Here is a 23723-nt window from a genome sequence, read left to right as displayed (position 1 = left end):
TTCTGCTAGTTTTTACCTAAGTAAGTTAAGTATTTTACTTAATTTTTTTTTGCAGTTTGATAGGTAAATTTTATAGGTGACTGAGACGAAATTTGGAAGCTAAAAAATTGAAAGTGAGTGTGATTGAGAGTGAAAATATTTGGTTTATGAATACTTATTTAATGATTTTTGGAATAAAACATTCCTGTTTGAAAAATTCGCTCTAAAAATGAATGGTTTTATACAATATTTATATTCTTTATAGTTATTATCATTTAGTAAATTTTGAATTAAGTCATAAAGTCCCAAAAAATCACCTCTATTCATTGAATATTACAGAAACATTGATTAAATGTCACACTATAGAAAGAAGAAAAATTTAGAAGATAGTATTTTTGTCCTAAATCTTTAGCTTTAGTATAGATATTGTTTCCTAAATTAGTTTTTTAGTTAGCAACACTAGACAAAACTGACCTGAATGGCAACACCATCGACGGAGACGGTAATTTCAACTTTTTTACACTTCGCTGCATCCTTGGCCTCCGACTTCTTAAGCTGTTGTGTAAATTGTAGCTTTTTGATCGCGTCCTTCACCACCTCGATGCCCTTCGGCTGGTCGACTTGTGTGCAGCCTAAGAACTGGAATAGACATAAAAAATTTAAATATACTTCGCTAGCTTAGCTTGACGATACTGTACTATAATAATTAGCAAAATAATTGGGTTTCTTATCAAAATAAGAAACCGACGTATATTTAGATCGAAAAGTAAAAAAATGAAAACAAAATCATACATAAAAAAATCGGTTTAATAGATAAGAATTAAATCGAAAACACTAGACGCAACGATGCTGAGTTTAAGAATAAGGTTAAACAAATTGATATCAGTTCAGTATCAGTTTAGCACTTAAGCCTATTGCAGTCCACAGCTGGCCATAAGACTCCCAAAGTTCACGCCAGACATCCCGGTTTTTCGCAGTCCTCATACAGCCTACATCGGCAATCTTAATATTATCAACTAACTGATAATAGTCTGTTAAATACAAAAAAAATACGTAACTGCTGCAATAGAGTTTGCCGTGACGCACAGCGTGAACTTATATTTTTCCCTTCAAAACAATAATCATCATTGAAAGTGGAAGTTTCTAGAGACACTGGCTTTGGGCGGCAGTAGGGTTGTATCCGTAAATATCTTGACATAGAGGCTTTTAATAAAAGTTTTTTATCTACTACTAAGATTTATACACTAAGTAAATTATACACTCTAAGCTATCTTAGGTCTTTACCGGTCCCGGAAACATCATCATCATCATCATAACAGCCTATACAGTCCACTGCTGGACATAGGCCTCCACACATTTACGCCAAAAATAACGTGAACTCATGTGTTTTGCCCATAGTCACCACGCTGGGCAGGCGGGTTGGTGATCGCAGTGCTGGCTTTGTCGCACCGAAGACGCTGCTGCCCGTCTTCGACCGTGTATTTCAAAGCCAGCATTGTACTGTGTGGCTACGGTACTGAAGAATATAGCCACCCCCTCTCTTCCCGTGGGTGTCGTAAGAGGCGAGTAAGGGATAACACAGTACCGCTACCACCTTGGAACTTAAAAAGTCGACCGGTGGCGGGATAACCATCCCGGAAACATACTTCCTTTAAATTTAACCACATCTCTTAGAGAATAATCAAAAATACTTCAAAACTTTATTAACATTGTACTCTCGACCACGCTAATCTATCCTTCATGTCTTCTCTATCCTAAGTGACATTAGCGAAATCATCTGCGCTATCTTGGTACAAGAGAAAGCAGTTAATTATACTTAATGATTAAAAAACGCAAATTATGCAAATTACTTAGCAAACTTCAAAGATAAAGAGGTTCCTTTAGAAAACATATTCAAAGCAGGTTGACGTTACGTAACGAAAGTAAGTCGGCAACGATGAAGACATTTGGGAAAACGATAAAAATCTCACACGTAACTGTTGTCCTATAACTTGGAATCCAGTTTTGAATTTGAAGAGGCGATCGTTTGATAATTTTTGCAAGAATTTTAATGTGGTTACAAATATTAAATAACAATAAAAGAGAAATTCGTGCAGTTATGTTAATAATATTCCACATATGTAAATTTTTTTACGCTGTGAAGCAGCGTAAGCTCTGATTCTTCTCCTATATGGATCCCCAGCCCAGCAGTGGGATGTTGCAGGCTGAATCAATATATATCTTAATATATATAAATCTCGTGTCACAATGTTTGTCCTCAATGGACTCCTAAACTACTTAACCGATTTTAGTCAAATTTGCACACCGTGTGCAGTTTGATCCAACTTAAAAGATAGGCTATATTTTATTTTGATATATTATGTTATTATTATATTTCAGAAAAAAATAAGGTGATACGAAGTTCGCCAGGTCAGCTAGTATATATATATATATATATTTAACTGTCATGGTTACTTAAACAATGCTTATACTCGTATGTATAGCTGTGCTCGCAGCTCGTCCGCGTGGAAATTTAACAAAAAAGTTATTGTTCAGTTCGCAGATTTATAAAATAACTAAATTTATAAAATAAAAGTAGCCTAAGTTACTTCCTATTACATAAGCTATCTGCCAATGAAAGTCCCGTCAAAATAGGTCCAGTTGTTTCAGAGATTAGCCGGAACAAGCAGACAGACCGATAGACAAAAATTGTAAAAAATGTTACTTTGGTATATGTCCATATGCATTATAACTAAAAAGCGGTTACTTTAATATTCTAATAAACTCAAAAACTACTCGTCAGACGTAGAACGTCAGAGAATTTTCTTTTTTGGAGTCGTTTACAAATAACTAGGTACAAAACAAAAAGTGGCAATTAAACGTCTTTATTAATACGCTTCGCTCGCAATCAAATTAATATTAACTAGATGTGCTATGCGGTTTCACCCGCATTAATTTATGGAAAAAAACGCACTAAAATATTTTACAGCCCATCGTCTTCCTCGGTAAATAGGCTATCTAATACAAAAAAATCAATTCGAAGCAATAGTTCCCGAGTAGAGTTCCTGATAGAGTATTTACATATGTATAGATTTAAATAGACCCCAATACATAATATACCGATTTAAACAAAGGAGTTTTCGCGTGTCCGATTACATAAGTGAATGCATACCAATTGCATAATTTTTAACCTTTTCGGCTAATTTGTATCACGCGATCAACACAACCTACGAGTACCTTGACCCTATTCCTTCAGACAAGTGTTGTACTGATTTGTTTTAGAGCATTGTACGTGATTGGTGAAGCCAAATGAGTGTCTGGTAAATGATTCTGTATGTTTGTAGACGACGTCGCAACAAGGTTTTCAATTCGATTGTATTTATTTATTATTATTTTTTTTTTATACCATGATAGGCTTGCGTTTGACCACTATTTCACCTGGTGATAAGTGAAAATGCGGTCTAAGATGGAGCACGCTTACATAGAAGTAACCTATTCACTCGCGACTTAAAGATCCCCAGGTTATAATTTTCTGGAAACACAGACACATTTTTTATGTGCTACATCATAACTTTTGCTGAGGGTATCGATTTTGAGTTTTTTTTTGCATTCGCAAGATGATGCTTGTCGTGTGGTCCTACTCAAAGCGAAATCTGACGTAATTTTTAAGCTATCGGTTAATAGTGCATCTTAAATTGATTATTTTTTTGAATACTTACAGTAAATTTATCGTAGTCGGTTTTTATTTGTTTGAAAAAAAATCTAATATTGTATTTAGCTTAGAAATAGTTCATGTAGTATGTATAGTCCATATAATATGCTTTTCAATTTACTGCCTCTCGATTGTGTCCACACATATCTACTATAATTACAGATATGGTATGCAGTTAGTGATAGTAATAAGGTACATTTGTTCGTAACAAAGAACGTATCGTTTACAATACACGTGCGCTATTATCGCATGGGGGCGTTGTATGCGTTTCCAGATCAACGGATTCCACACATATTTGTTTATTTTTATTAATTGTTGTTTTGTACACATTTGTATCTTTATGAAAATCGAATTCTCGTATTATGGGACCATGTTTCTGGCAAATTTGGTATTCCACTACTTAAAATGCGTCAGTAATCAGAGAAAGAATGACAGGCGGAGTTTCTTGCCAGTTCTTCTCTCCAGAATCTACGTGCCGAATTGGTGGTAGCTTACGTTTAGCGTAATTTGTAGTTGGAGTGGAGAATGAATCTAATGTCAAAATGCGTTGTCAAGTCTTTCGTTGAATTATCAATTTCGTAGATTGTCAATTGACTATTAGGCAATAATTAATCCTTTCAAAATAGGATGTCATTTGACTTTTTACTAAAGGATCCTTCGAAATCTGTGGTGGCTTCACATTAAATATATTAATTTGTGAACTGATGATTTAAAAATGCTTTTGAAGTCAACTTGTATAAAGTAATTTATGATTTTGAGTGAATTGAAATAAGTACTTTAAAAAAGTGTTTATACCTTAACTAAATACGCCACATGGCCCTTGACAAGGGTGTCCGGCGCATGGATCCAATTCCTGCCGTTGGGAGCGCCGTTCGCCTTGCCCTTGCCCTGCCAGAACAACAGGGTTGACATTCTGAAACAAGATACACAACGTTATTGGGGTAAGGTAATTGAGGGTTAACTCTTAGGGTGGGGATGTCAGGAGGCCATACACGTATACTTAAGTACTATAAAATCTAGTGCAATTTGAACCCCTATGTCTCCTGACAGCACAGGACATAAGCTTTGTATGCTCACATCAATACCTAATAATACATATTTCAATAAAATGTAAAGTTCTATTCACAAAATACTTCATAAATATCTTAAATTTGTATCTCCAGGACTAATTCTATTCGAAAAATTATTTTCTAATTGTTACAGGACTCCTAAGAGTTTTAGAAATCTATAAGCGTGTACATATGATATATATATATATATGTATATTTTAGATGTTAGACATTGAAAACTAACATAAGTTAAAGAGACTAACAGAAATTAAAAGAAACGACTAATTATACTAAAAATCATATTAATATAAATAAAGATAAACAATACTTCATTTAAATTCATATAAAAATCTATTTGCGTTTTACAACGGCTCGTTTATTCCATAATCGTTCGATGTGAACACAACCTTATTCAATAAATAATACGTAACAATCGATAACTTTTCGTAACGATTATTCACACGTGGTTTTAATTAAACCTTCGTCGGGCGTTTTCCTTATAATATATTATTAATAATATAATTCTTGATAAAGTATACACATTGTTTCCTTTAATTAAACGTGGAATTGTTTTGTAAATAGTTTATATACGTAACAAGAAAAGATAAATAGTTATAAAGCTAAGTTTCAAGCCTCTTATTTATTTATAAATTAATAAGATTTTTTTATCTGTGAAAAAATACAGAAAAAAGAAAGTAGTAACTGCATTTAAATATAGCCCTGTTTGTAAAATCTTCTAAAAACCTACTGCTAAGTGTAGAAAAAGGAAAACTGATGTTCATTCCTTTTTTTTTCATCTTTAGTTATTTCTTTAAAATTTCATTAGAACCAAGATAAAATATAGAATAGAACCTCAACCTTTTTTTGTTTATCTTTTAATTAACTAACGCAAGTCGTGATTGCGTGACGCGTATTATTTATACCTACACGTACTAATATTTGATTATCTGTAAATTAATCACGAAGTACCAAGGTCCTACTATGCAGTACTAGTACATGACTGATTAAAAATGCCATCGCATAGAAACTTTTGTTTGTCTACAAAAAGTTGACAAGTCTAAAAAAAAAAATTAAACATTTTAATATTGCACCAAATTAAAAATATCCATGTGCATCGCCTCGTTTTTTTAAAAAGTTACAATGTCAAACAACACCCTGTTTGTTTCTGTTTGAAATGTCAAACGTTTTTTATTTATTTATTTACGGACGATTTTACACTTTTTTCAATTTGAATTTTAAATTAAATGGCCTGCTTTAACTGGTCAACATGCACACGGCGTTTTATTTTACTACGATTTAACTGGTCACAAGATGAGTCACTATTTTCTTGATTCAAAATGACAATTTTTATTTATTTATTTACGGACGATTTTATACCTTTTTCAATTTGAATTTTAAATTAAATGGCCTGCTTTAACTGGTCACCACGCACACGGCGTTTTATTTTACTACGATTTAACTGGTCACGAGATGAGTCACTATTTTCTTAATTCAAAATGACAATTTTTATTTAGGTAGAGCATAGTAGGATTAATTTGTTCAAAATCTGGAGCTGCCCGACTGGGGAAGTACCTTAATTTTACAGAAGATCGCAGCTAAATAATATGCTTTCAAGCAGTGTAGTGTTCCTGAGGTCAGTAAGGTAACAAGAGCTCCTGGGGAAGATTAGGGATAGGGTCGGCAACGCGCTTGCAAAGCTCCTGGTATTACTCATCACTGGGCCGTACGCTTGTTTGCCACCTTTATAGTATAAAAAAAACAAAGATCATGAAAGTTTTAAAAGATGTAAAAATAACATGAATCGTACAGTTCAGTGACGCATCCTTAAGAATCTTGAATATCAATGTCATATAATGACTCTATAAAACTTGCATTTTTATATTTATAGTTCGCGTCATGTAAAAAGAACGCTAGCCTTGAAGCTGCGCAGAAGCGATTTATCGGTCTATTTGGTGGTATGGGGAAGCGGGCGGGCGTGTTTATCACGTGTCGCATGCTTGCCGGTGTGCTATTGGTTGGACAGTTCGACGTCGACTCAAAATATTATAGCGATTATCGCGCACAAAACAAAATTCTCTATTTACTATTTATTTCACTAAAAAACAAATATCAATTTATCATTTTGATCAACACGTAAAAACTAATAAGATACGAATATCGAGAGTACAGATAATTAATATTTTTGAATACGACATTTCAATAACTAAAAAATTTGTTATTTCTTTTGTTTAAAAAAAAAATGTGATTTTGTAAAGTGATAATTATTATACTTATTTAGTCCGAATTATTCGCACTTGTATTTCTAGTATTTTTTAATGTACCTACCAATAACCATTATACGAAGCCGCGAGTGAAAGCCTAATTAAAAAATAAAACAGTAGTACTTGTGCGCGAGTATACCCATGCGCAAACGCACCCCCTCCAGTTTCCTTCAGCGTTCTTTTTACATGACGCGAACTATACCTCTAGTAATTTCCTGGTGTGCTACAAAAAGAGGGAGAAAGAAATATTTGATGATGTATTTCTATCTCTTTCTATTTTCGTTCGCAGCTATCTTTGTTTGTGTTGCAATGGTAAAAGATTTTACGAATAGTAAACAATAATAATAATAATAATCTTTATATTTTTTTGATACATAATTTTTAAATGTGGAAACTTTATTATAGTAGTATCTGATAGAATAGAAAGTCTATAAACGAAAAAGACAAATTCAAGAGGATTAAAATTGTAAGACATTCAATTAAAAAGTAGTACCTACCTATATAGAATATAGAAATAAGAAATATTAAAAATCAATTTAAGTCTTTTAATTTTACGTACAAGGTATAATTTTATTAGATAGTATTTTGAAAGTTTATCTGCTATTTCCTATTTTTAGTCTATATTCTTCCGCATATTTTTATATATTTTTTTATTCTGCTCAGAAACAACACTGTAATGTATGCATATATGTAAAAATAAAACATAATTGTTTAATTTAACCAAACACCTGTTAACATAATGATGCATTATTGCACAATAAGATATTTTTCAAGAAATACGTTGTGATTTATTATTATGCTTATAATTATTTATTTTATTCTCAGATTCTAAGATGGGTTTTGCCTAATTATAAAATTGTTAAGATCTACGCACATTGGCGGATAGGAAAAGTTTTTGCTTTATCTGCGGAGATGCATTAAAAACTTTTGCGTCATCGCTGAATGGAGCTGTCAGAGATAATTAATTTTTAATTAGTACCTCGGGAATTAGTTCCTAGATGTATTTCTAGCGAAAATATCTGGTTTAGAAGTTTTCTGTTTATAGTAATAAAATATGTTAAATATTACTTCATTTCTATTTACGGATCAAATGATTATTTTATTTTATTTTAATAATTTGGAACGTTTTCATTACTGTGTGGTTACGGTAGTAAAGAATATAGCCCCTCTCTTTCCGTGGGTGTCGTAAGAGGCGACTAAAGGATAACACAGTTCCACTACCACCTTGGAACTTATGGCAGGATAGCCATCCAACTGCTGGCTTTGAAATACACAGGGCGAAGACGAGCAGCAGCGTCTTTGGTGCGACAAAGCCAGCCCAGTCTGCCCAGCGTGGTGACTTAGAGCAAAACACATGAGCTCATGCCGTTTTTGGCGTGAAATTTGAGAGGCCTATGTCCAGCAGTGGACTGCGATAGGCTGAAGTGAACGCTTTCAATGCCTTCTTATTTCTTTTTAAATAACAACTTATGATTTGGCAGATTGCCCATGAAAATACCTGATACTTACCCGACCACCCCAAACTTTTATCTGTTCTATACCGTAATATTTTAGATAATAATCTGAAATTTATGAATAATAGATGACATAACCCTTATTACATTGTACAGAAACCAGTTCAATTTTTTTTGTTGCAGTGCATTTTTTTTAAAGTGTTGTGGAATTTCTTGCCAACTCTTCAACTCTTCTTTGCAGAATTTACACACTCAATGTTTATCTTTATTTTTAAACACATTTAATACCTAATATAATTTGTTAAATGACGAAGGTGCTTTTGAAGCTTGTCTCAATAAAGTTATTTTTAATTTTTATTTTGAGTATAAAAATCCGTGACATACCTCTAATGTGCCCGGGTCTTTATTCGCCATTATTAGTTTTTGCGTCGCAATCGTGTATCACGCGTTTTGATAAAAAAAAAACAAGTTATTTGTTATTTTTTACGACATGACGTCGAATCGAACATATAAAAAGTTGTAGTCATAATTTCTTACTTAATTAAAACAATCGCAAAAATCTTCCGTCATTTTCAACCGACTTCAAAAAAGGAGGAGATTCTCAATTCGACTGTATTTTTGTGTGTTACCACATATTTTTTTTAGTGAGTGTATAGACTTTGATGATTCTTGTGTTAATCGAAAGCTGATGCTTGCCATGTGGTCCCGTTTGAATTTGACTGAGATCTGACGAGAGAGATTTTAGGTTATCCCTATCTACGTTGTATGACTTGTCGGTGTAAAAATTAAAAAGCTTGCGTTATCAAACCCAAACATCTTTGTTTTGAAATATCTCATAAATACGGTAGATTCGATAATAAAAAACAATAATATATCAGAAAGTCTGTCGGATACACCATAAATAACGTACCCACAACTGGTAAAACAAAACTGTCAAAGAAAACAGCATATAGGTATTTGTTAAGACGATCGAGCAATTTGAATGCATGCAAATTAGGACTTAATTGCTTTTAACTGTTAGAATTAATCATTCTTTTTATTAGCACATCCGACAGTTTATTGAGCAATTTTAGCTAAAAATATCTAGACAAGATTTACAGAAAAAGTCTAGAAATAGATATTGTTTTTTAGTCTTGTTCAAATGTTCAAGACCTCTAGGTAGGTGATTTTTAAAATCTAAGCTGATAAATGAACTGAGACAAGTTTGAAATCCCAAGAATGTACCAGGACTACATAACCAAAGAGTTACCTTTGCACCGATTCCAAACACAGTTCATCCGTAAGCATGTTCCACAAACTACTTCAATTGATTCTAATATTAAAATTATGTGCAATAAAGTTCAAATTCAAATAATAAAGATTTGAGTTACGGTGTTCTGGAAATTTTATAATCGCCGAGTTTTAAATTAAGTAAGTAACGACTTCTAACAGGTTGTCTTAAAGCAGAAATTCGTATGGAAAGTAATGGAGTTACGACGTTCTATAAATAGTATAACCGTCCAGTTCCGTACTTAGCACGGACTGATACGGACTCGGCACACTGATGCAAGTGTACGTTCATTCACACTTGAATCGACGTAGTGATGTTTATATTTTTTTTTGTCGATGACTATTTTATGTTTATTATGATTGCTTTTTTATTTTATAGTCATTATTTAAATTTGTAAGTGTATATATATTCAAATTTTTATATGTAGTATGTTATATAGTATTAGTGAAGAGTGGAGACCATTATTAGTAGTATAACCTATTATCTGAAACTACTATTAAATTTTGATTTCAAATATTTTAGTAGCCTTTTTTAGTAGTTTTTACGTGAGAGTGACAAGCATCTATCCAAATGTTGGCATTTACAAGAACATTTACATTTGTCGAATATTTGAGGTTTGCCTGAAAAATAACGCGCTATTTACTTTTAAAAGTACACCTTAAAGTCACTGAATTTTATACTGTGATGTTATTTTAATGTTTATGCGTATAAAATAAAAAGTACAGTTTAATACTATTTTTCTTAGATAAAAACATCTTTTAATTAGTTACAATTTTTAATAGCACTAATAATAAAAAAATTGGTATAAAAAATTGTATATCTAATATATCTACTAATATTTAGTTACTAAAACTATTATAGTTTGAAGAGAATACTAAATTAGTCACACTTATCATCATGTATAAAATTATAAAACAAATTTGATATACCTCAATCTCAATAATCAAATTAATAACAAGGTCATGAGAAATTTGTCGATATCGATAAAACGTATTATTTTCACACACACACACACACACACACACACACACACACACACACACACAAAACGCAACACTGCTGTTTACAGAGCTATCCTTTGACTTGTACAGGAAAAACTTGTGATAAGCGGAATCCGCTACACTGGACCAGAAAGATATCTTAACAGCAGTAAAACAAGAGTTAGAATTGTTTGAAATTATAATCGAATAACAAAGAATTGTATCTTTGTGAATCTGTGTTAATTTATATTTAAAACTAGCTAGTTTTTATTCACCATTTTATTTTGTGAGTTATTTTTAACTTTCATTCATATAAACTTGATAGTGACTAATGATTAATGGATTAGGCTCCAATCCTTCTCCTAATGGAGAAAAAGGTCTATGACTAGCAGTGGGGTATTACAGGCTGAATCGTGTTAATGACTAACACAAAAAATAATTTTCGAATTTTGTGAAATTAATCGGAAGTATCGCATACATAAATATCGGTAATTCATTATATATTGTCATGTCCTTTTCATGCTAGAGGTTGTCTGGAAGAGATCGCTCTTTTAGCGATAAGACCGCCTTTTGTACATGTCTATATTTTCTTTTACGGTGTAAAATTTTTTCTCTGATAGTGTACAATAAAGAGTATTTTGTAGGTTTTTTTTGTATATAGATTCTATTTAACTTTAATATTCTTACAGTTTAAGCAGAATATAGTTAAAGTGGTAATTTTTTAAAACTGTCCATATTCACTTTTTATCGATAATTATTTGACTGACATCTCTTTTTTTGGGTTTATTTTCTCAGCATATAAACACACACGCCACAAGGTAACGACCAATATTATGAAAATATAATAATTCACACATGTAATAACATTATATATTAGAAGAAATAAAACATGATAATATTATATTTAACGCTTTTATGAAATATTATAATGGAAAAAAAGCTTAATGACTCACTGTAGGGTAGAATTAAAAAGTTTATAATCCAATAGGGATAAAAATAAGTAATAAAAGGCGTTACTATTAAATTTGTGTAAATAAAAATGAATGGCCGAAATGTATGCGCATAACTTCCGAACGGTTGATTGCACCGAATTGCATAATTATTATTTTGTTGTGTTCTTTGCTATCTGTATTTGTATTCAAGAAAAGAAAAAGTGGCGGGAATGAAGTTAGCGAAACGCTTCAGCCTGTAATATCCCACTACTGGGCATAGGCCTCTTTCCCCATATAGGAGAAGGATCAGAGCTTAATCCACCACGTTGCACCACTGCGGGTTGGCGGATATATTTCCTACTATGAGTAACGATCGCTATCAGGTGTACATGATAACAACCGGGACCGACGGCTTAATGTGCTCTTCGAGGCACGGTGGGATTAGCGAGTTTAGTTAGCGAAAAATCGAATAAAAATCTAGACTAGTTTGACCATAAGCACATCGTCAATGTTAGAAATAATTTCAATTTCAAAACTATTAACTAAACTATCAAGTTACCTAAGACGAAATGTCACGAACCTTTATCTCTGCATGTACGTATGACTCATGTAATATATAACGAGGGAATATATATCTTATTGGATAAGCTATAAAGATAAATTTTCTTTGAATACTTTAAGGAATTCAATGCAAGACGTTTATGCCTTAGGCATATCTTTACTAACAAAAATAACACACATATACATATATAGTATAAACTTACAACCATTTTTTTTCTTTCACCTAAATAAACAGATTCAATAACAGTAATCAATATAAATAAAAATTAATCCAATAAATTATACGCTCATAACTTTCAAACGAATGCACCAAATTGAATAACCTATTTTTTTTTTTATTCTCAGAACAAGGTATGTACAGAATTTGTTGCCAAATAAAAAAAATAACGATTTCAATTTACAGCAACAAGTAAAAAAAAAAAAGAAAATTAAAATCGTTTAACAAGTAACGACTAGAACGAGGTTTGTACCATACAATCGAAATAAGTGAAACTCTTTTTGAAGTCAGTTAAAATGTCGATATATTAAGAAAAAAAATAATGTGTTACAAATTCGCAACGCCGGGTCAGATATATACCTACTATAAACACTACGATTTTGTAAATGTTTCAAAGGTGGTTCACCAGCTAAGCATAATATCTCGATATGTGTACCATTATCATAAAAACGGTGCTTTTCTTATAAATATTTATAAGGACGTAACTTTGGAAATAAACTTTTATAAAGAAATATAAGTTTACTGCTATTTATAATCGACTTCAGAGGTTACTCAATTCGACCGTATGTATATTACGTATGTTCGGGTATAACTTCGTCGTTTATAAACTAATTTTGGTAATTCTTTTTTTTTTAAAGGAGTTCTCAAGATTGGACCACAATAAAGACACCGGGATCTGATAATGGAATCCTAGAGGAAATCGAGGGGAATCCTCCAAAACCGTAGTGACGACTAGTGCGTTTGTTAATTTTTTTTGTCAACTTAGTATGATGATTTTTAATCGAAAGCCGATGTTTATCATTTACTTGACTATTTTTATGTCTACTTTTGTATTACTTGTCTATGTAATTAAAGTCGGTTATTTTCGTTTGCGAGCAAACACAATTATTATTTTCGTTTCTAAGCAAACACAATTATCTAATGAATATTTATAAGTATTCCACTTTGAAAAGAAATCTCTAGGAATAAATATAAAAAATATCCAAATTTATTACCATATTATTGTTTGAAATGTTAACGGTGATTTTTTCTATGACAAAACCTTGACTTATTGAATAAATGAATTATTGATATCAGTACACAGTCGAAAATATTACGTAACAAGCTCAAACAAAAAGAGAAAAAAAAGCAATATGGCGTCGATTTTTTGTGTCTGTTTTATATATGAAGTTAGGGTAACTTTTGAATTATGTAATTGTTTGTTCTCAAAAAAAAAACCTACTTCAATTTACTTTGACATGTAACATAAAAAAAAACATTATTAGAGATTAATTGGAAACTACCAGTCAGATTTCTCTCAATCGTACAATCAGTAAAAAGTTACGAGTGATACACATAAAACAATAAACTGTAACAGCCAACTGCTGATACATCGAGAATGAAACCCATAACTGCCGAAGCAAAAAGCAGGGTCACTGCAAACTGCGCAATTGGTTTAGTCACTGTCCGAAGAAGAAATAGCAAAAACCTAAACAGTTACTCCTTTAAATCTAATTTATACTGAGTTAGCAAAAATTTTATTATTGCTAAACCATATAAATTTATTACAATTCATATTTTTATTTCTTCCTATTTTTTACAAATCGGATTGACAAACTAACAAACAGATAAACAGCTTTTTTTATAGATATACATTACATTACTATTTTCAATTGGCAACAAAGTGAGTCATATCTGTAACAAAACAATTTCAGCCTTTCACTTTTAGTTGTTCCGCTTCTCAGTCTATTTCAAATGTAGACGTTAATAAAATCTACATTTAGGTCTAACAATGAATTAGACTTTTATAAATATAGCAAGATATTTATCAGGTTTCTTAGTTGTATTATTTAAATTGATTAAGACTGTAATATCCCACTGCTAGGCATATACTCTCTCTGCACGTAGGAGAAGGATCAGAGCTTGATTCTCCACGTTGCTCTACTTCGGGTTGGAGGATATTATATTACTATGAGTAACAATTGCTGTCAGGTGTATATGATAACAACCGGGACCGATAACTAACAGTGATCTCTGAAGCTCGGTAGGGGTCTCCCTATGGACAGATACCCAGATCGGAAATATATTTGTACAAATTTGGTCATTTTGAGTTTCGGATATTTTGGCAATATTTCAAGTACCGAGTGCATGGATATAAGGGATGCCAACCCTCTGAAGGTTTAGAAAAGTGTGAATTGGCGAACGTATAATTTATTATTTTTTACTTTGATAATTTATTAATTTATTTATATTACACAAACACCATCATACATCATAAGAACATTGTGGGTATAAGAATATTAAACAGTTATACATTTTCTATTAATTTTCTTTTATACAAACTTACTTTAAATTTTTTTATATACATTTATATAGTTACAGTTCAAATACATACAATTTAAATACGTAGTTATTAGGTACATACATGTACATGTGTAATCTGTATTGTGAAGCAGTTGTTATACCTTAAAATATGCTATTACCCTCAATTACCATACAAATATGTGGTGACCTTGATGTTAGCAGTTTTTAAGTAGGTATATTATTTATACATACAACAAAGTTATCACTGACTGATGTCTGTACATGAGAGACAAAAAAAAACTAATGATAGGAATATCTATGAGGACAATCGACACGATTAATCTATAGTCTATACAAATAAATAAAATGTAGTGTCTGTTTGTACTATTAACATAACCGCTTTTTACTAAGTGTATGTATATACCAAAATAACATATTTTACAATTTTTGTCTGTCTGTTTATTCCGGCTTTCACTGGCAGAACGCTGATGTAATAAGAAATAACTTAGGCTATTTTTATTTTAAAAATTTATTTATTTTATAACTCTACGAACTGAATACTAACTTTTTTGTTATATTCCACGCGGACGAAGTCGCGGGTACAGCTAGTATCTATACATATAATAAAATGGTAGGAAAGTCAAAACTGTACATTGAATATTTTTTTTAAAGAATACTTGTGGTGTGAACTACAATCGATACCGAAGCCAAAAATATGATTTTTAGAATTTTTGTTTGTTTGTCCGGGATAAACTCAAAAAGTACTGCATGGATTTACTTCAAATTTAGCATGAATATTATGGAGAAGTCGGGTCAACATATAGGCTACATATTATCACGCTATCACCTACGGGGAACGAGCAGTGAACCTTTATTTCTTCAACGCATTCTGTAACAACGTGTAATCTAACGACATATATTTGAATGTTGTTGTTATTATGTTAATAACCATGCTATATAAGCTAGCTTCACACTATAAATAAAGACATTCTGTAGTATATTTACTATCAGCATTGCACCCGTGCGAAGCCGGGCGGGTCGCTAGTTATTAATAAAATTCTATTGATGTAGGTCATAGCAAGAAATGTCCTGTTCAAAATTTGGAGCAACCCGACTGGAATAGTAGGTCAACCTTACAGAAGATCACAGCTAAATATCACTTGCTATCAAGTAGTGATGTGTTCCTGTGGTGTGTAAGGTAGAAAGCTCTTGGACAGGGTCCGGGGAAGGGTCAGCAACACGCTTGCGTTGCCTCTAGTATTGTAGGCGTCTTTAGGCTACGGTAACCGCTTACCATCACATGGATTGTTTACTTGTTACTTGTTTACCACCAACATGGTATGGTAATGATACATAAAATAAGCGTACGAAGTCATGAACACTAGTTAAGTTAGACGCAAGTTCTCATCCAAACGATTAAAAGTGGAAACGTCATCGCCATTTTAAAATACAATGGAGTGACAAGTGATATCTCGACTGTCCCTACGTACAGTATCGAAACAGAAAATTTTCTATTTTTTTATTGCATGAAAAAACTACTTCTTATGTATATTTTTTTTTAAAGAAAAAAGAGAAAATGATATAAAATACACATAAAATCACATTTTTCATGAGCTTATACTCAATATCGATACTTAATAAATCATTCAGCGTAAAAAATGTAAAGTGCCTTTTTTCAATTTCGATATTATACGTAGAGACGGTCGATTTTTTTTTTTAAATTTCCTTATAAGGTGTAGAAAGTAATGATTATATTGTTTACACTTATCGTCTTTTGCGATGTCATCATTAATTTTCCTTACTTGTTAAGATGGCCGCTATCTCGCAATGGGTCAGGTTGGGGGTTAAGTTCTAACTCTTGCATTCCTAACGGAGAAACAACATACACAATACTGATCTACTTTTTTTTTAAATATATAGGAAAATACGAATGTTTGGCGTGAGCGGGGATCGAATGAAGGTAGTGCTTTGTCTTATGGCTGCTGAGTAAACGCTGTCGAATTAATTATTATTTATTACTGAAGTAGTCAACATTACATTCTAAAGTCATTATTTGTAATACACGCCATTATTATTTATGCTTTCCATAATTTTATGCAAAAAAAATTCAAATCGGATCATGTGACGTTTCATACATAAAAACAAACACATCATCTCCGTTATATTATAAACAAAAATATATCAGATACAAATGCAAATCTATCACTATAAACACGAAGAACGATACCATTTTCATACCACATCATCATTATTTACAAAAAGATCTACTATTAAGTTAGTACATATTACACTTCTGTTCCACATGTTCTGTGTCCATCAACAATGAATGACTACTACGATACTATTTATAGCCCAACATATAATGGCCCTCCCGACGGTCCCGCCAGTACCAGGGTACGGATTTAGCGAGATTGGACGAAATTGACCTAATATTTACCAATGGAACGAGATTGATGGCCCAGAAGGTTCCTATAACGGTAATCAAAGGGACTTTGAAGCATATAATGTGACATCTTTAGAGGACAATCTTTTTACGACAAACATATTACGATTATAACCTAAAATCATAATAAAAATATAAAAAAATAAAAAAAAATACAATGACAGTTAAAAAAATTATAAATATACAGATAAAAAAGAAAAACAAATTATATCTCTGTTTAAGTGAAAAATAAAATAAAAACAGTGTTGCTATCTCAATAATTTCTATATTTTTATATAGTAATATTATAATATATAAAATGAAGTTTCAAGTAGTTTATACAACATGGAAATGTGGTTGAATTACGATAATCGTAAACCTCAAAGCTATCACGATGATTTCCTAATGTGCTAAATATTGCACAACACATGAATTTAAAATATACTGTTAAATAAGTAAAAACACTATAAAAAAATAATTAAGGAATTAATGTTTGAAATTATTGTATTAGCAACAAGTGAGATCCACAGTAAGTTTAAAGAAAAAGAACTGGAACTTGAGTGAATAAATAAAAAGTATATTATTAAGGATTAAAAGTTGATTAAAATGTATAAATATAATTGAATCAATATAGGGTTAAGATTCGTTGAAGGGATAATCTCATGAAGTACTAAGTGAACCGATTTTGAAAATTCATACACCATTACAAATCTGATTTATCTGAGTGTCATAGTCTATATTATATTTCTGTACTAAAAATTGTTCAGTTACAAAGATTTACATTTTTAAGCTAGTCGCAAGAACAGTACTTTTCGTCGCTTTATTCGTTTGACGTTATTACATAAAAATGTTAGTCACAACATGATATATCTCTCCTTAATATGTACGATTTTATTTTTATGTTACCCACACATTATGGATTCTAAACATTTTTTAACGGTCGCTTAAACCGAAAATAAAAATCATCATATCAAGAATTTCGCTCTGGCGGGTACATCGTTCCATAGCTTAATTGGCTAGAGCGCCGACACGGTCAGTCGGAGACGCGGGTTCGAATCCCGCTGGAGCGGTCAATTTTTGATATGATATTCAAAATGTTTAGAATCCATAATGTGTGGGTAACATAAAAATAAAATCGTACATATTAAGAATAGCATGGTGTCGTCTCCTGTCAAAGATTTTCATTGTAATATGAAACTTTGAATAGTTACGGGTCTCTGTAAAGAACTCACTATAGACGGCGCCACGGTTCGCTTAAACCGAAAATAAAAATCATCATATCAAGAATTTCGCTCTGGCGGGTACATCGTTCCATAGCTTAATTGGCTAGAGCGCCGACACGGTCAGTCGGAGACGCGGGTTCGAATCCCGCTGGAGCGGTCAATTTTTGATATGATATTCAAAATGTTTAGAATATCTCTCCTTAGTTGATAGACCGTAATATGGTATTATATTTCCAAAAAGTTAATAAAATTTATTGAATGCTCAGCTAAGTACGGTGGAAATGCGAATCTTTACTTCAATAAAAACGGTTAAATTAAATACATAACTCTTTATATATCTGAAAATGATTTAGAAGCTTTATTCTGTGGAATAGTATAGCATATGGAATAATATTAAAATTTTAAACGAAATCGCAATACTAAGTTAGTTTAAATGCAACACTCGTATTGAATCCTTATACAATTATATTCAGTTATAATTCTTATCTGTGAAATTTTTTTGTAATCTGTGTATTTATGATTTAAACGTGTTTAAACGTAATGCAAATATTTTCTCACGTATTTAATTATTATCTGTGCACACAATGGTATCGTGTTCGCATAACGTTTATTTTTTTATCTGTGACGCGGATCGTATTTGCAGTCTGTATTGATATATTTATTATATTGTTAATGCATAATAGATATGTTATATATATGAATGATATATGATATGTTATTGAATAATAGATAGGTACTCTATATAGTTTTCATCATTAATGCTAATGTTTATATTGTATACTCGTATTATGCGAGACTTTCCCGTTTTCTACCATTAATATATAAACATTCAGTGGTCATGTTGTGTTTTCGTGGTGAAAAATTTTCAAAATCAGTCTAGTAATTTTTGACTTTATTCAAATTACAAACTAACAAGAAATCAAATGTTTCATCTTTATAATATAGTATAATCTGTAAAAATTAAAGCGGCCATTTTGACGTCTTTCTAACAAAATGGCGTCGTAATTAAATAAATAAACTTTTAGCGTTATTTTTATAACTACCTACTATATACTACATATTTTCTTAGATGTATATAAATAGCTAATTATAAATAATATATCAACTTCCTAGGAAGTATTTTTATTATTATACTTGACCATTATATAGGAACAGACATTTAACGATACTACTAATTTACTGTAATTTATAGACTCTGATAAGTATCTACTAATTAAGAATTGTATTTAAAATATTGGAATCTTCGTGTGATTTTTTTTTTGTAGTTAAAGAGCTAATTTTCATAATGTATTAACTACGTGACTAAAAATAAAATAACATTCTAGAATTAGCTCTTCAAATTACAGAGTTACAAAAATGAACGTGTGTTTCACTGAAACCAATTAAAGTGTAATTAAAAGTAATTCGCTAATTAAAATGGAGACGAAAAAGTTTTATGAATTTTTGCTTGTTTTGTAACAAACGCGATTTGTGCCGAGGTCGTCTGTACACTTGTTAGTTATATTGAGATTACAAATTTTAATGATAAATGAAGTTTTGTATATAATTTTTACGAATATAGGAAACTGCATTCCGTAGCTTCATCTTTAACTATATTTAAAACTATATACATAATTTTAATTTGTAAAATTACGATTCAAAGGTGCTTCTTAATCCTACTTGAATATAGTAATTTTTTATTTTTATTATGATTTACATTTTTTTTGTAGCTTCTCCAGAGGGGACGGACTTGAGAGCTTTAGAGGCTGGGGCGATTGAGGAGCGGGGGACATAAAAAGAACAATTTTTTTCTTTAAACATTTATTACTACTAAATGAAGCCTATTCAACAAATGACATAGTCAAATGGAATTAGTTAAAAATAGAAAATAGGGATAAGTTTATGACAGGTTGAAATTCGGAAAGGAGTTTTAATTTTTTTTTGCGGAGGGCCTCAGGGCTGAAACCCCTTGTCCTCCAAATCTAGCTCTGTTCATTAGTATTAATTCAAGCTATGTATTGACTTTCGTAATGAAAACCTGCAGTTGTAGATAAATGCACTAAATCGACTTCAAAGAGTTTTTTCCTTCATCCTTAAAATAACTAAAACATAAGTTTGACATCTTTAATTATATTCAAAATGAAGAAACAATACAGTTTTAAATACCTTTTTAAAACAATTAAATAATATTTTTAATCTACACAACCTAATTAATGATCTTTTAAAAGGTCAACCTTAACAAGATGGCGGTTGGCGCGAAAACGTTAAACCGTTTGAGGTTAAAAGTGAAAGAAATCACGCCTTCCATTGTTACAGTGCGAACTTATTCGAGGTAAACGTCCTGTGGTTAGATTATATTTAGATATTTCTAGAAAGAAAAAACAAGAATCGCAAAAATGGCGGATTTATAATATCTGTACTGTCATCTATTTCCATTAAAAAAAAAAAAAAAAAAAAAAAAAAAAAAAATATATATATATATATATATATATATATAAGTTTTGAAGTCCAGCTTGTAACTTAAAAAAAAAGCGTACTCGACTAAACTAAACCAAACTAAAGGGTATTTTGTTGATGTATTAGAAGTACATCAAATTATATTACAAATATTGCGTTATATTTACACAATTTTGGCGTATAGTCTACGTTTATTTATTAATGAGTAACAATAAGATTTAAGAATAAAAAAAGGGAAACATAAAAAAATTAAAATATACGCTTATAATGGTGTTGAAAAAAACCGACTTCAATTACATCCACCAGTAATAAATACAAAGTAGATAGTACCTATGAAAAAATAGTCACGTTAATATGCATTATTAGCCATAACTCAAAAGTACTCAGCAGTACTAGTTGTTCAAAATTCTAATGGCATTTATTATGATTAAAAGAATTTCGCGTTTTTCACACTATTATGGCTATTTGAGAAATCAATTATGCTATAACTATCATCTGTGTCATTAGCTCTAATGAATGAATTAATAAAATATTTTCATCTCAAATAGTAACAAGTGTATGAACGAAAACAAAACAACGTCAAAATTCTCATTAGAAAGAGGAGAATGAACAGGATATATCGAAGGCCGTTGCGTATGTCAGAAACGTGAACGCTACCATTATTTTGTGATTTTGAAATTCGTATTCGATTAAAAACAATTAAGTTTTTTTAATAAAATGTAAAATAGATTAGATGTACCTAGTTTGGTCGCTTACCAACAAAATTTTAGCTAGAAATTTTTATATCTACTCTAAGAAAAGAGACATGCATACCCTGAATGACGAGGTGATTGGGAAATCCGACCCTGGGTGATAGTATTATAATAATATGAGTATAATATGATTTAAAAAATCCGCTCCACAATAGTCAAGTACGTTTTACTAACAATTGTTTTTAACTCATTTTAAAACGCCTAGTTGGTTCTTTATTCTGTTTTGTTTTTTAAATCTGTAGTTGGTTGTTAAAACTGAAAGTCTGTATCAGTAAAATTTTTCACAAACGCTAGAAAGGGGCGCCATTATTATCTGCCCAAAAAAAAAAAACCCTCAAATCCACGGCTACAGTTACAATCTTCAAGATTCTTCACTCAACTTCTCAGGCCTTTTAAAAATCAATATTTTTAGGATTGCTATAATGAACACACCTCTTTCTATAGATTTCATACACGTAGTCTTTTAAATATTACGTTATAAGGATTTTACTTCTCAAAAGCTTCAAGCAGCCGTATTTTTTTAATCTGTATATAACAAAAAATGGCTCAAAATAATAATAACATTATTTTAGGAACTTTATAAATTCATTGTTAGTACTAAAGATTAGCTCATTATGAGTTAGGTAAATGGAATTTCCTTTTTACATAAATGCAACCCAATTTTTTGTTGTTTTTATTTTGCTGTAATGTATAAATGTTTTTCATAATTGCGTCCTTTATCTACCCTACAGTATGTAAAAAGCCTTTTTTTTATAACAAAGCTTCTGAGTGAGTGGTTAGAGGTTAATATTTTTTGGAACACAATATAAAATGATAATTAAACTGTGGGTTTAAGATATTTTTAAAAGATTTTTCGGACGGTACACTTTAAATAATGAATAATAGCGCCTTGCACTTAGCAGCCCTCAAAAGGATTTTCTACACTCACAATTTACAACCACGAACGCCCAGATCACGGCAAACATCTTATGGCCTATTTAAATGTTGGTCGTGTACGGAAATCGAACGCGCGACCGTCAACGCAACAGACATGAGCCAGTGCTGTGACCGTTGAGCCAATGAGTCGTTCAAATTCTATAACAAATCCCAAAAAATGTCATTTGTTTCATAATTTTTTTCTGCTTGTTTATTTTGTATTTTGCAATGTACAACGCTGAAACTACATAACGAATTGGAATTAAATTTAGTATGATTTTCGTTCATATCACCTAGTTCTTAGAACTGTTTATCACATTTCCCTTTATTACCTTATTCTCTAGAGACTGATATTTGTTACTTAATCACTGCTGAATTACTGACCAGATCATGACAAATTTTGGCAAAGAGTTTTTTTTATTTTTATTTATTTATTTATTCCATCATTTTACATCTAACATTACAGGATTTTACCCTAATGCGTTAGTGTCGTTGTCGTATTAAATACATGTCATATGAAGATATAAAATTTAGTTAGACTCTTCAAACACCATATGTTCGAAATGAAACTGTCCGTTAGCAAAACGAATCGTTTTCTAAATATAGCAATAGGGTATTAGTCCTAAGGTGTCATTTAAATTAATGTTATAATTATACTAGCTGACCCCGCAAACGTTGATTTGCCATATATGTTATTAACCCCTTAATCCCTCCCCCCTCCTCTTTATAACTTAGGGGTATGAAAAATAGATCTTGTTCGATTCTCAGACCTACCCAATATGCACACAAAATTTTATGAGAATCGGTCAAGCCATTTCGGAGGAGTTTAACTACAAACACCGCGACACGAGAATTTTATATATTAGATTACCCAAATTCCCTTGTGAAAGAAGTCACGGGCAACAGTTTTTTTTTTTTTTTTTTTTTTTTTTTTTTTTTTTTTTTTTTTTTTTTTTTTTTTTTTTTAATCTATGCCCCCGCACGTTATGCGAGTCTGTATCGGGCAACAGTGTTAGTGCAGAGTTAATTTCTGTTTAACATTATGTGACGGTACCATAGTGTCATTACGACGCGAGTGTTTATTTTTACTGCCAGTTGTCGAGTTAGCGAATATGTGGCCTAGACACAGTTTGAGTTTAATGCCGTTATTATAGGCTTAGTGTAAGTCTGAGCTATTTTTTTTAAACGTTTTTATTTTATTTATTCACACCTTTACTAGCCGACCTAAACTTTACACCATCATTTTTTTTAAATGCGTTTTTTTTTTCTTGTATACAGACCTTGTCTTGACAATAACG

At 31.3% G+C, this 23723-nt stretch overlaps 1 protein-coding gene across 1 annotated transcript in view; it reads right to left on the bottom strand.

The window, feature by feature from the left end:
* Nucleotides 1-23723, bottom strand: part of LOC123667832 (PTB domain-containing adapter protein ced-6) — an 80150-nt gene that overhangs the window by 12179 nt on the left and 44248 nt on the right. Inside the window, exons 2-3 of the mRNA XM_045601670.1 lie at nucleotides 4466-4583; nucleotides 454-618 (exon numbers count right to left, since the gene is read on the bottom strand). Of these exons, the coding sequence (XP_045457626.1) occupies nucleotides 454-618; nucleotides 4466-4582 (282 nt within the window). The 5' untranslated portion in view covers nucleotide 4583. The remainder of the gene's footprint in view (nucleotides 1-453; nucleotides 619-4465; nucleotides 4584-23723) is intronic.

The sequence above is a fragment of the Melitaea cinxia genome, chromosome 29, assembly GCF_905220565.1.
Source record: "Melitaea cinxia chromosome 29, ilMelCinx1.1, whole genome shotgun sequence".
In the NCBI taxonomy this organism is placed as follows: domain Eukaryota; kingdom Metazoa; phylum Arthropoda; class Insecta; order Lepidoptera; family Nymphalidae; genus Melitaea; species Melitaea cinxia.
Note: the sequence above shows the minus strand (reverse complement) of the source record. Positions and strands in the feature narration are given on the sequence as shown.